Consider the following 15237-nt stretch of genomic DNA (forward strand, 5'->3'; position numbering starts at 1 on the left):
GTTTGTAACCTGTAAGTTTGTATATTTATTTATTTGTATGTAAATGAATATGAAGCCGATACGCAAACTAAAGAGGTATAAACTTCCGTGTGAAATTACTTTAGAAATTGACACTTTGAAACTTTTCTATTTGATATTATTTTCATCTGTATATCTATTTATTTATTTATTTTTATTAGTACAGAATACAGATATAGTATAGAATAGAATATAGATACAGATTTTGAGCGAACCAAGGAATGCCAAGAAATGTAAGATCAGGATCTCTCCCCACAGAATTCAGAATCTTTCAGATTGTGACAAAAAAACGTGGCAATTGCTGGGCCAAGGAAGCCATTATTAAAACTGAACCATTGGAAGATCAGCCACTTCAAAAACACCTAATAATAATCATAATAATAATAATAGTGACACACTCATCGCCACTTTCCATACCCAATTGCGTAAAGCTCAAAGCTTTGTGGCAGTTTGAGCATTTCTGACTAACATGGGGGATGATGGAAAGAAGATGAGTGGAGAGGGGGGGATAGTGAAGGTTGAGCCAAAACCCAGCAATGGTTTCACCTCAAAAGTGGTTGATTTGTTGGAGAAGCTGGTGGTGAAGTTTTTGTATGATTCTTCACTAACCCATCACTACTTAACTGGTAATTTTGCTCCTGTTCCTGAGACCCCTCCCACCAAGGACCTTCCTGTCAAAGGGTACCTCCCGGTTAGTAGTACTTTTGAATTTGTTCTTTGTTCAATTTAATTAAAATGTACTCATACTGTAGAGATTGATTGACAATGTTTTACTGTTATTCAATCATACATTATCATGTAGGGGAAGATTGTTGTCTTTTGTACTAATATTAATTATCCAGGTTTTTGGCGTGCTGCGGCCGCAAGGCAACCACAATTGTGGCTGCGTTTGTCTGCGATATCTAGCAATATTGAGGAAGGCGATGAAACTGCAACTTTAAAACTTTGGTTGATAGTGTAAAATTTTTACTCTGAGGGTGTATGAAAATTAAACTCTTCTTGTTATCCATTTGAGGATATGTGTTGTGTAGGTGTGTAATTCAAGATTTTGAATTGCGGTTGCAGTTTCGTTGTGTTCCTTGAAATTGTGAGAAATTGCAGACAAATGCAGCCACAATTCTGGTCGCAAACATCCCAAAAACCTTGACACTATGGCTGAAGTCATGGTTGCATCGTTTTTATCTGTTGTGGTGTCATGATTGTAAGAAAACTTACAGCCTCTAGATTTTCCTCATTTGTGAGCACCGTGGAAGTAGTCTGTGTCCCTTGATTATTATATCTAGTTCTTTGAATATTATATCTTCCCTTGTGTTATGCTGCTTTAAGCCTCAGTTCATATGGGAAGGCCGTGTTATGCTTTACTGGCCATGAAAATTTTGTGATTTATCCTTTTGGTGTTCTGCTTTCTGTCGTTGAAAAATGTCACCATTGCTATTCACGAGATATAATTAAAGGGTTTTCATGTAATACACTTTGTACTAAAGGTCTAGAGTCTAGAGCAATATCAGGTCCTGCCACTCATTGTCTAACATTTGAAGTGTGTTGCAGGATTGCTTGAATGGGGAGTTTGTCAGAGTCGGACCAAATCCAAAGTTTTCTCCTGTAGCTGGATATCACTGGTAAAGTTTTATTTATTTATTTTTGTATCTTTTAAACCTTTATTATGAGATATTGCACAAATCTTGGCGGAAAGTGCATTTCTTGGTTATCCATGTTACTTATAAGTATATTGATTTTCTCTTTTCCATAATTACTTTTTATGGGAAGCTTTGGTATTGATATGGAACTTTTTTAGTTTATCTGTATTAGAAAAATGTGTTCTTAAAGTGGAGTTTGATGCTTACACCATGCTTTCCCCGACTGTTTTTGCAGGTTTGATGGAGATGGGTGCGTGATTCTCTTCCTATATGCAAACATATATTTCTTTCAAGTGGACTGGAAATATTTGTTGCAGGTTATAGATGTTTTTTTTTTGTGTCAATGGACTGGAAATATTTGTTGGATCCTATTATTGGAATTTGGGATTGCTTGGGTGTATTGTTGAGCATTGAACAATCAAAATTTCTAGTATTTATGGCTGATTCCCTTTTTTGAATTGTTTGATTATCCATTTTATTTTTTCATTGACCTGTGAAATATGTGAGCTCTAATATAATGTAGTGTCAATTTGGATTAGTGATTACAATTTAATTTCTAATTATGATCCCAGTTCAATTGGAACTGCACAACCAGATTTTCTAGGATGTAAATATTTATATTCTTCTGGATTCCCCCTCCTTTTTCCTTTCATCGTTATATTTCTCTGTCCGTACATGCCTTTTTTTTTTCTTGCTTCATTACTGTTACGTCCCTCCCCCATACCTTCGCATAGCGAAGAGCCTCTGGGCAATGGGGTACGAAGTTTTTATTACTGTTAGAGATATATTGTTAAAAATCATTCATGTATATTTGCTTAACAACTAAAGCTTGTGGAGAGTTGGTTCGTGACAATTGCATTCAAGGTACTCATTGGGTTGGTATTAACTTCTTTTCATCTCATGGGAGGTAACTAGACAATGATGAGTGGAATTATACCCTAAACAATATAATATTCTAGATAATAAAGCATCTTCCATACAGATTTCGGTTCACTTGTTTTGTGAATTAAACACCAGTTCCAATTATACATTCAGTTCTGACTTTCAGCAGCTCATCATAGTGGAAATTAGATTGTTTCTGATGTTCTTAAATTTTGGGCAGTCAATTTCACAACACAAAATCGTAGTTCTGGTATTTGTTTCTCCAATTTTGATCTATTGAATTGCAGAATGATTCATGGCTTGCGCATCAAAGATGGAAAAGCTACATATGTTTCCCGTTTTGTGAGAACTTCTCGTCTTAAACAAGAAGAATACTTTGGAGGCTCCAAATTTATGAAGGTATGAAAAGAAAGTGAAAATTTTACTAGTCTTAGAATTTAGAAACGCTTTGTTTTATTGAGACAAATGTAGCTTCTTATGTCATGTTCAGATTGGAGATCTCAAAGGTCTATTCGGACTCTTAATGGTTAACATACATATGCTGAGAACTAAATGGAAAGTGCTGGATGTTTCTTATGGAACTGGAACAGGTAATTTGTGCTATATAATTGTTTTCAAATTTAAGGTCCCTGTACATTCTGCAACTTTGTTTAGTGCGATTCAAATAGTTTTTCATAATGTATGACCCATTTGAAGACTCCACTACTGTTGCAAACTTGCAATATGTATAGGCTGCTTTTATTATTGATACATCACAAAATGTATTAGAACACAATGCCTAATTTATCATTCCGTTTTTAAAGTAGCCCTCAATTTTCTTTTCCAAATGGCCAGAGAGTGCATCACAAAATATATTAGAACACGTTTTGGTGAAATCTTTTGATGGTTTTTGACTGGGAATATTAAGTCTTGTATATGACTGAAAGTGCCGAAACTAACTTGTGCTCATACTCAAATTTCTACCAGCTAATACTGCTCTCGTATATCACCATGGGAAACTTCTAGCACTCTCAGAAGCAGATAAACCCTGTAAGTATCATTCTTATCCGTTTAACTTTTATGAATGGTATAAACCTTTGATTATATCTGACTTGCCATTGACTGTATAGATCAAAGAGGTTGAAAAAATTCATCAAGCTATGATCTTAAGTGGCAAGGGTATTTTCTTTTTCATGGAGAAAGTAACTGCAATCGAATTAGTAACTTGCTAGCTATAGTTGTGTTTACCTCTTCAGTGTAGGTTTGAAATAGTTTCATTTTGAATTTTGCAGATGCTATTAAAGTTTTTGAAGATGGTGATTTGCAGACACTTGGCATGCTAGATTATGACAAGAGATTGGGCCACTCCTTCACTGCTCATCCAAAAGTTGACCCATTTACTGGTGAAGCCATCTTAAAATAAGTAATTAAATTGACTGATTTAATGGAATAGTTATTCCAACGAATAAATATCCTGTATGCAGGGGAGATGTTTACATTTGGCTATGCACATACACCTCCATATATCACATACAGAGTAATTTCAAAGGATGGTTATATGCATGATCCGGTACCCATAACAGTATCAGATCCCATCATGATGCACGACTTTGCCATCACAGAGAACTACGCAATATTTTTGGATCTTCCTTTGATTTTTAGGCCAAAGGTATTCCAGGTGTTTCTGTTCTTATATTCTCGCTAAAGCTTATATTCCAGGTTGGAAGCTTCTTTTTTGTGTGGGGGGGAGGGTTGTGTCAAGGATGGTATGATGATATAGCATCTATTGACTTTGCACATCAATTGATGGCTATTAATGAATTTGGCATTATGGATTGAAATCCATTCTCAGGAAATGGTGAAGAATAAGACACTGATATTCTCATTTGATTCAACCAAGAAAGCTCGTTTTGGTGTGCTACCTCGGTATGCTAAGGATGAAAAGCTTATTAGATGGTTTGAGTTACCCAACTGCTTCATATTCCACAATGGTGTGTTTGTTTATTTTGTTTCTACTTAATATAATATGTTGATCAATATTCTGCAATGATGTTTTTTTGTGAAAAAACAACTGTCCATATGATTGAAGTGTATGATACAAAAAAGAGTTAAATATGTTTAGTCCCTATGATTAGGGCAATGTTTGTTTTTAGTCCCTCGAAAATAAATCTTTTCCTTTTAGTCTGCTATTTATGAAAGTGTGTTAGATGTGGTAATAATAATAATAATAATCCAGTGTATTCCAGCCAACGTACAGAGGATGTCTATAGCCTGTATTCTGTATATCATAAAAGTTTTTGACAATCCTTGTGGTAACATGCAAATCACTGCATAAATTTGTCCATTGCAATTTACTTAAAAGTTTGAATTCAAAACCAAGTTCAATTTGTGCTTTGAATTCTTTATTTCTGATAGACTTGTCCATTGTAACCTTTCATGTGATTTTTTTTTTCAGCCAATGCTTGGGAGGAGGAAGATGAAGTTGTTCTGATCACATGCCGCCTTCAGAATCCAAATTTGGATTTGGTTGGCGGGACTGCCAAGGAAAAGCTTGAAAATTTCTCAAATGAGCTGTATGACTCATTCTTACATGTAATTTTTAGAAAAAAGTTTACTGGATAATTGTTCTTTATTTATGGTTATTGAACTCTTTCCAGGTATGAAATGAGATTTAACATGAAAACCGGTGAAGCTTCTCAAAAGAAACTATCAGCATCTGCTGTAGATTTTCCTAGGGTGAATGAGAGCTACACTGGAAGGTAAGCTCATTCTCTCTGTGTTGAGAAAATTTAGGGAAGTCAAAGTACTCAACCACAACTTGTGAATTAGTCCATCTTAATCATCTGTAAAATTGATAATTGTAATTTTCATGGTCACATTTACTCTAAAATTTCATCAGGAAGCAACGATATGTATATGGAACCACATTAGACAGCATTGCAAAAGTTACTGGCATTATTAAATTTGATCTGCACGCCGAACCAGATCATGGAAAAACAAAACTTGAAGTTGGAGGAAATGTTCAGGGTCTCTATGACTTGGGACCAGGGAAGTATGGTTCGGAAGCTGTATATGTCCCTCGTGTCCCTGGTACGGATTCTGAAGAAGATGATGGATACTTGATTTTTTTTGCACATGATGAAAATACCAGGTATCACTTTCCTCTGCACACTTAAAACAGTGACTTCTATGAAATTATTTTTAGGTTTAAATACCTTTTTTCCCTACAAATATACTAATTATCACTTTTAGTAGTTATATTTATTTTTCTTTATGATCCTTGCAATATTCAAACCTTTAATTTTTTGTCGGTACTACAAAAACGCTTATGCGGTTCCATCAAGTGTTTCCACGTGGCAATGCCAGATGGAGTCACATTAGCGTTTTTTGTAATGGAGATAGATGGGAAGGACAAAAGGGAAGGTTTGGTCATTACAAAATCATTCAAAAAATTATAGGGACTAAAAATGAAAACTTATATTTGTAGGGATGAAAAGGTATTTAAACCTTATTTTTATATGCATCAATTGTAATCATATGTTTGCCTGTTATGGCTAGTGTAATTCCTAAGGAATCATGGCTTATTTTTAGTTTTTTCTTGTCTCCTTTTTTAGTAGAATAAAATCTAACTTGAATTCAAATTGCAAAACTGCAGAAAATCTTTTGTGCATGTCATCAATGCAAAAACAATGTCAGCAGATCCTGTTGCAGTGGTCGAATTGCCACATAGAGTTCCATATGGTTTCCATGCCTTCTTTGTGACAGAGGTTTGTGTTACAACTACATTTATATTCCTACTTTGCATTTCTCCCTCTCTTTCTTTCCTCCACATTACTTGCAAAGTTGCAATGTTTATTTAGTAACCACTTTCTCAGGGTTAACTGGTAATAAATGTCATTAAAGTTTGAGTGCTTAGTTTGATCTGATATGAACTAATTTCTAGAATGATAAAACCACTTAAAAAGAAAAATTAAAAGGAAGCCCTGAATTGTTTCTCATAGATTGGTTACCTCTCTTCTGTTTTAAACAGTACCACCTGTTGTAACACTACATAATATTACCCTCTTATTTTTCATTCACTTTTGTTTATGAGCATGCTACTAATATTAATATTATTGCTCTTTGGGCAGGAACAACTGCAAGAGCAGGGGAAACTGTGAAAATGTTGGCAGCCTCACTGTACCTTTCATAGTCATAGTATACATCATTCTACAAATAATCGATTATACCATATATATTCAGTATCACAGTAAACCATTGTTTTTAAAACCAGATTGGTTGTTGAGTCAATGAAGACACTGGTTGAAAGTTTAACTTTTTAGGCAACAAAAAACAATCAAACCAATGTTTGGAAAATAGTTAAAAAGAGATTTTATTATATAAAAAAAATATCAAATCAGATTGTCTGGTTTGCTATCGGGTTTGTTTTGTTTTGAGCAGGTTTATTTGATTTTTTACCGGTTTTTGAAAGTCTAGATTTTAGGATTAAATAAAGTGGTATGGTGAGTTTTCAATTAAACACAATTCTATAATAATTAGACATTATAGGACAAGCAAACGTATGAATAAATGTTTTAAAGAAAATGTTATATTTAATTTTTAGAATTTAATTTATGTACACAGTGCATACATCATAAGAATTCACCGTATCGTCCCATTCAATAATGAAATATATGAACTCCTATTGAATATCTATGTAAAAGAAAAATTATATTTACAATACATATAAATTATACTCAATTTTTTTTATCTAAACGTATTTTTTATTGGAGACCATAATTGTTAAAGTTAGATAGAATCTCTATAAGAGGTAAAGTTCTCCCTCCACATATTTAATAAAGTTCAATAAACCAAAGATATTATCAGTTGGTAATTTTATTCAGCAAGCCACGCTTCACTAAAATTTGATTTCCATTCAGCACTTGCCACGCGTGTAGGGTGAAACAAGGTCCAAAAATGACGGGCATGCCAACGACAGACCAATAATAAGTTAAAATTTTCAAATGGAAACACGTACACAAGCATACAAATATTAGAATATATGCACCAATTTAGAATAACAAATGTGCAAGGAGATATAGGACAAAATAGAGGAAAATTTAAGGTTCTGTGGAGCATGTCACACAAATCAGTCTACAGTTTTATGAACCTTAACACAGTTAATATAAACTTTAAAAAGTTCTCAAACCAAAGTGATTTTTCTTTTTCTTTCTGTTATCCATTTTACATATGGACTTGTAGAGAGAAACAAAAGCAAGGGAGAGACCAAACAAGGCCATAGTGTACACCATGTCACTGGTCTCACCACTTAACTAAGCCAAGAATGAATTGCCTTCTATACAGCATCACAAGTTGGATGAGATAAAGCCCTTCATCTTCACCTGCAATAAATGAACCTCATATGAGACTTGAGAGAAATTCAACTAAACCTTAGTATAGAACAACAACAACAACAACAAAACCTTAGTATACAACAACAGCAGCAAAACCTTATCCTACTAGGTTAGGTCAGTTAAATGGATCACATGACACCATTCAATTCAATTAAATATCGAAGTTTCAACTAAACCAAATTATGTATAAACAATTTTTTTCTAGTACCTAACTCTTGCTGTATGGCTGAGGGAAGTGTTATTTGAAATCCCCATTAGGGTCCCTCTCTTTACCAAAGCAGTTTCCCTCCTTTTTCCCATTTGCTTGTGAACGGTATAGTGCTGTAAGACCATTTCCATTATGGTAACCTATAGTGAAACTCTGCTCTGTGTGCATGTGCTGAACTGTGGCTTGTGAAACATTTGATGAGCCTAGATTCAAATTGTTGGTGAACAAAAGTTGAGTGTTAGGCGAGTTTGTTGAGGCGTTTGCACGAGTATTGTTGCCTTTGTCTGAAGTGGAATTAGAATTGTTATTTTCAAGCTTCTTTGTGTTGAGAAAGCGACCACCGTTGCCTCTTGCCCTTCTCATTGCATGAAGGTGACGGGATTCATGGAGGTATGGCTGTAAGAAATGAATGAAACACTTATACGATAATCAATTCTACACCAATGGCAAGAAGTGAGAGATAAAATTATATGAATATAAAACATTCACAAACACGTTACCAGTAACCAGTGTGAGTATTGGAAAATGAATGATGAATTGATTAATCTGAATAATAGAGTTACATCAGTGGTATTTATACATCAGATTTGTAATTGACAGCTGTAGGTTTAACTAACTAACAGCTGTAACTAGCAAACTATTAATTATTACATTACAATCACAAAATGGCAGTAGCTACTATATAATCCTAACAGTGAGACATGGTGAAACTTCAAAAAACATCACGGTAATAAGGATCTGGATCCTCTAAAGTGAACAATTCACTTTAGAGAGTAAAGTAAGTAATCTCAATCATTGATGAGAAAATCAATGGTTGATATTACATACACATGGTATAACAAATCACACACATGTTAGCAATATTTTAAGAACCAGACCAGCCAGTCCAACCAGAACCCCATGGTCACACCGGTTCAGTTTGCTAAGAGGATTGGAAATGTATCAAAACCGGTGTGACTCTCGGGTTGAACCGGGTGCAGCTCTTTTTAAAAAAAAAAAATTATGAACTTTTTCTATATTATTTTTTGTGAACTTATGATTATTTTTAAGACATTGGATGTTTGTTTGTGTTTGGAACTTATTTATGAACTTGTATTGACATGAACATTGGTTATTATTTGGGATATTAGGTATTATATAATGACAATCATTTTAAATTTAGAGTAATGAATGATTAAATTATGTCAGTTACTTAGTTATATTATTTTCTATATTTTTTTAATATATACCTGGTCAAACCGGTTCGACCATGAGACTCCGATTCGACCTGTAACCCGTTAACCTAGTGCCTCGGCCAGTTCAATGGCTGATCTGGTTCTTAAAACATTGTGGGTTAGAATATCAACTATTAATTTTCTCATCAACTACTGAGATTACTTATTTTACCTTCGCTTACTTTAAAGTAGTCAAATCCTGGTAATTTGTGGTTTTCCACCCACTACCTGGCCATAATCATGTGTACAGAAACCACAGTGCTAGGCTAACAACCAGTTCACTCAACTAGATTGCTTGTAGTTTTTATTCTGTTCATTTAAAACTGTCTTTAATTAAATCATCCACCACATGGCACATGCCTCCTTAATTTTAAAACTTTAAGGCAATTTTGTAAGACTTGAAGGCAGGAAATCAAAATTTCCTTCCAAAGCAATTTTGGTCCAAAAATGTAACTTGGGGGTTACTTTTTCAGGGTTTGACAAAACTACCTATTAACTTCAGCAGAGGAATAGTAACACAAGTATTGGCTGAATACATATTGCACATGTTAAGCATGGATGGATACATTCCAGAAAGAAATTCTGGAATTTTGGAACAATAACAATGAAGTTGGATTTGAAGATCATCTATAGGACAGTTTGCCTACTAGGGGCAGGCAATACTTCATAAGAATAGAGCAGAGATGTTGTATAGACTTGCAAGTATACGCCACACATCTTTCTTTCTTTTTTGTGTCTTCATAGAAGTAGAAACCATCTGTTAAAGGTATAAAACTGTTCAGGTGCCTTTTCCTAACAGCTTATAATCTTTTGGCCAAGATGGTTCTTGTAACCAACTGCTATATAAATCTTTAGTCAAGACATTTGGGAGTTGGGACTGTTATGATTTCCTGATAGTGAAAATTCCTAAAGTATTCTGAACACACAATTTTACGCACTACTTTATCCCAAACATTTTTTATTAACCCTGCTATTCCTTTTTTTTCTACCAAAATAAATCTTGGCATTTAAATCTATAAATGTAAGATTTCCAAATAACAATTAACATATCGTGCTCATATGTCAATACTGAAGAGATATCAAATTTGAGAGTTTAAAAGACATTGATTTGAACATGGTTGCTTGCTGCGGTCACCGAGAAAGGGCAAAGCAGGAAATGGACTTAATATTCCATTGTTTTTTTATCAGATAGCCACAGGAACCAGATCTAATAGAAATAGAAATAACCAAAGAAATTGTGGGAACAGAACTAATACTGTAGAAATAACATCAGCAAGTCAACATATAATCCAAGACAAGCTAAAATACAATTGCCTAAATTTATATATGCTACTGAGAAGGTCAACAGATTATCAGTCAGAAGAATGAAACACAAAAGAAATAGAAAAGCATAATAAAATCCCTACCATGGAAAATATTGAACCAATTCAGGGTAAGCTTTTCCTATCCAACATATAGTCTATGAATGCATAAACCTCAATCCAGTAGTAACCTATTGCCTTGAATGAATTTTAACAGTTCTTTTTTCTTCATTTATGTTTCATTCTAATCTTTTTTCAGGATAGTGGACCCCTCCCTATTAGCTGTGTAATCCCCTCCCTAAATAAGTTGAATATCAATCATACCTTCCTGTTTTTGATTACTTTCTTTTCAATCTCAGCCTTAGCACGTGACTGTCTTCGCCTCAAAATACCATGATACTGCTTTGCATTGACATAAACAGGCTCCTCTTCCATTTCAAGTGGCAAAGGCATTCTAGCATGATGCATTCCATACAACTGAGGATTTATCTAGCATCATACAATATCTGTTAGGACTAGAAATAAAGTAGAAGAGCAGTTACTTGGTTCAACAAGAATATTGAAAGTCATAAGAAGCCTCGGAGGAAAAAATGAAGAGAAAGAGAGGTTGAATTTAAACTTAGATACGGAAGTCCATAAAGAGAAAGAAAGCCTGCACAAATTAAGTGCTACTACCATCATAAGTTGACACTCATGCAGTGGTTAGTGATTATTGTTACAAGGATGTGAAGTGTCTAGTAGCCCTCCATAGTGTAATGGAAAACAGAAAGAACCACAACTTACAACCAAAGGCATTTCCAAGCTTATTGTTACATTTGTAAATATGCTCAAATTACTTCAAACCTCATATTGCCACATCTAATCAAGTATTTATGAAGCATCATCCAAAAAAGATGTTTATAACCTTATACTACATCAAATCAAGTGCCGAACAGGCATCCTCCTCTGAAACAATCTTATAAAGAAATACTTAATTACTCAATGACATACAATAATGAAAAATATTATAGATCAATTTAAAAAATAATATTCTGTGAAAGTAAACAATTGATGAGTTTTAAAAAGAAGAAACTTATAAAGTATATGCGTATTCAATATATAAACATCAGATATGACACTCACTATACTTGATAACTTCTATGTGATCATCTTGTGCTTCTAATTTGCGGTCTATACATTTACAAAAGAATAAGGTAATACTTTATAGAACAAAATTATAGTTCAAAACATTTAATTAATGGCACACAATCATGAAAAGATGTGCACACACAAATACAAACACATAATCATAAAAAAATCCAAAAAACAATATTTTTTATACCAAACTAATAAATAAGCATAATACATGTCCTTGCAAGGGCAAAAATACTACTTATTTTATATCAACCCTTTTCTTTCAAAAATAAATGTTTTAATCTATAAATAAGCCTATTATGCACAAATATAGGTTCACAAAATATCTATTCTATACACCAAACAAAATATATATTCTATTTTCGTAGTCACAGAGGTGGGCCAGTTCAGATCTACAGATTAAAGAGATTTGTTCAAATGGGAGCAATTTTCATAAATACCATAGAGATAATTGCATATATCATACCATAACTTGTTGCCCGTAAGTAGTCAAGATTTGACCATACTGTGCATCTGAATAAGGAGATGTTAAAACCTGCATCACATATCCAGGAAGCTTATCATCTTAATATTTTACCCCCCAAAGGTACAGTACAAAGTGGCACATTCCATAACCCACCCTCCCCCAAAAATAATTTAAGAAAATAGACATGATATGGAAGAGATTAAGGAGTTATAAACTTACAACTATAAATTAAAGGCTCATGCAGTATGTGACAAAAGTTCTGTGCCTAAATTGTCTTAGAAAAATGTAATTCTAAAGGTCTTACAACTGAATGACCAACAAGTTCCATCTGGGGATTTGGAGCAAGATGTTTCTCCATGGTAAATGGGGTTGACAACATGGCATGTTTGATGTTTTGGTATTCTTTGGCAACACCTCCGCCTGAGACCAACAAGAAACTTATTAGTAAAAATTATATTCATATATAAAGCTAATGTATGTGCAGAGAAACATTATGTTTAAGGTGAATTCTTAATTTACCAATTAGAAGTCATTATTGAAAACACAAACTCCTCAGTTTGTACACAATTAGAATCTAAAAGAGAGCAGGTAACAATAACATTTCACTCTTCTCTATCAAAATAGATGACAGAACAATTAACGCTAGCATAATCAAAAGATTTTTTTAAAAAAAAAAGAGTATCCAAAAAAGGAGAAGTAACAAAATTACATTATCATAAAGCAAAAGTTTAATAACATCCCAGCCAAATTACAGACACCTGACTTATCATTGGTCTCAGACCGCGTGATACCATTCACGATTGAACCATTTAACTGATCATCTGAAGATGATTTGGAGGCATTTTCCCCCACTCCGCGCCACCAAGGCTGATGATGAGAGTAAATGGAAGACTGAAACTGAATCTGCTCCCCACGCTCTACACGCCAATCATCAGTGTCAGGTTTCCCTGGCATCTTAGCACAACTTTTCCCTATAACCACACAAAGATACAACAAAATTCAAAATCACAGACACACAAAAACACAATCAAATTCCAAAAATTATTTTAAAAAAGGAAAGATGCTCGGGATCAGATCAATCTCAATCAGTTATCTCCATTGCAAAGCTGGAAAAGGGTAATGAAGTTCAGTCTAAATTGCATGCTGTGAAAATGAATCTAAGTAAAATGAAATGAATTTAAAGACTTTACCCTTCACTCAAAATCCCAAAAAGACTAGAGCTTTATCAAGTTCTGTGTTCTTGAGCAGAGAATTTGATTATTTATAGCTAACATTAAATTCTATGTTGTATAGAAAACAAAGTGATGACTATTGACTACCCTTTAACATTACTAAAACGGAAAATTCAAAAATCAAAATTGCTTTTCTCATGTTTTCTTGCCAACTAAACACACATGCTGAAAACAGAATTCCCATTTCTCACAAACAATTATCATGAAGGAAGATGAAAACAAACAAACACACACAGAAACACCCTTTAGAAAGTTAAAGTCAAATTTGAACAAAAACTAGAGATTCTGTGATTTAAGAGAATAAAACAATGAACTGAACAAAAACTAGAGATTCTGTGATTTAAGAGAATAAAACAATGAACTTAAGAAGGACTTACTATGAAAAGCTTTGGTTTTCAGAACCTAAATTGCATTGAGATGAGACCCATTCTCTCTCTCTCTCTCTTTCTAAGTCTGCAACCTCAAGAGAGACAATGGAGCATGATGCAGTGATGAGAATAAGATTTAACTTTTACGAATAATGAGGAGAAAAAAATGTTTTTTTTTTATGTTGAGAAAATGAAAATGTAAGAAATATATTTTATTTCTACTTCACGCAAAGGTCGTTGTCATTGTCTGATGTCTCCCTCATGGAAGAAAACAAGAGAAAATGTAATAAAATATGAAACCTGTTTTACCTAATACTTGAGTGTAATGTAAGAACAATGATGTGTTGACAAAAATGGCCCCTTAAAACCACTTTTCTCAATTATAGAATGTGACCTTAGGAGAAACATTGTTGAAAAGTTTATCTAGCTTCATCTTTATGTCACCTAGCTCAATGTAGAATATAAGGAATAACATTTTAAAAAAATCATGTTTTATTTTGAGTTTAATAGATAAGGATTATAAATGTAAAAAGTTTACATCCTTAACTAATTTGAATTTATTCTTTTGTGATTTATAAGATAAATATTATAAAGTCAATAAAAAATGCTTCTAAGCTCTCTAACAATAAATTTACCTTATTTATGAAGAAGTAATAACTCACCTATGTCATTGTCAAGTAAATATCATTTTCTTATGTAGAATTAAACTAGTAAATATGACACAACAAAATTCTTCATTTATAGATTTAGCCATCAAACCCATATACCCATCTCCTGGAAGTCCATTACTTTTTGAATAATTCAATCCTTTCATAGTTTATTTTAATATGATAAGATTATATGTTTAAATTTTATATTTATCCCTCTTCAGATATAGATGTGAAATAATGTCATGGAGTTCACTTTGATACTTATTTACTGAAATCGATTATATTTAATAAATTTAAAACATTTATTGTGAAATTAATTATTAATAAAAACTTCAAAACTTATATTAAATGTAATATTCACTAGCAAGAGGAATTTGACATGATGTTTCATAAATTCATTTATTTACAAAAGAAAAATCCTTGTGCCTCTTCCAATGCAACCCCCAGGCGATTTTTTTTACAATAACTATATTAAATTAAATTCTTTTTATCGTTACAAAATGTCTATAGTATGAAAAGAAAATTAATCATTAGACTGCCAGTGGCATGCGAACAAACCTTTGGTAAAAACTCCATATATAAAAAAAATTCCATTAAGCGCAACATAATTTATATTTTTGGTAGGAATTAGAAAACAGTCTTTGCGCTTACTTTTGGTGATAAAATAATAACAATAATTGATAAAAAAAAAAGTTAGGAACAATTAAATTAAAATATATAAACAAAATCACGCCTAATGTGACACAACACCTGTA

At 33.1% G+C, this 15237-nt stretch overlaps 2 protein-coding genes across 3 annotated transcripts; one reads left to right on the top strand and one right to left on the bottom strand.

Moving 5' to 3' along the window:
* Positions 1-430: 430 nt before the first annotated feature.
* LOC114380114 (carotenoid 9,10(9',10')-cleavage dioxygenase 1-like) lies at positions 431-6945 on the top strand. Of its 2 annotated transcripts, XM_028339049.1 has the most exons (14): positions 431-709; positions 1567-1637; positions 1891-1905; positions 2825-2936; positions 3028-3127; positions 3504-3566; positions 3809-3919; positions 4001-4185; positions 4369-4507; positions 4972-5089; positions 5174-5275; positions 5416-5667; positions 6172-6283; positions 6647-6945. In XM_028339049.1, exons 1-14 carry the CDS (start codon positions 488-490, stop codon positions 6674-6676), a joined length of 1632 nt encoding a protein of 543 aa, XP_028194850.1. In that variant the 5' UTR covers positions 431-487; the 3' UTR covers positions 6677-6945. The 2 variants fall into 2 exon arrangements, with proteins under 2 accessions (XP_028194850.1, XP_028194851.1); XM_028339050.1 differs by lacking the exons at positions 431-709; positions 1567-1637; positions 1891-1905 and adding an exon at positions 1911-1972 and having other exon boundaries at positions 6647-6806.
* Positions 6946-7592: 647 nt separating this feature from the next.
* On the bottom strand, positions 7593-13994 carry LOC114380507 (nuclear transcription factor Y subunit A-1-like). The gene is made up of 7 exons (XM_028339600.1): positions 13842-13994; positions 12991-13203; positions 12537-12652; positions 12233-12301; positions 10957-11121; positions 8118-8513; positions 7593-7897 (listed from the first exon to the last, which is right to left on the bottom strand). The coding sequence occupies exons 2-6, from the start codon at positions 13184-13186 to the stop codon at positions 8148-8150; spliced, it is 912 nt and encodes a 303-aa protein (XP_028195401.1). The 5' UTR covers positions 13187-13203; positions 13842-13994; the 3' UTR covers positions 7593-7897; positions 8118-8147.
* Positions 13995-15237: the final 1243 nt, after the last annotated feature.

This window comes from Glycine soja, chromosome 12 (genome assembly GCF_004193775.1).
Source record: "Glycine soja cultivar W05 chromosome 12, ASM419377v2, whole genome shotgun sequence".
NCBI classification, from domain to species: Eukaryota; Viridiplantae; Streptophyta; class Magnoliopsida; order Fabales; family Fabaceae; genus Glycine; species Glycine soja.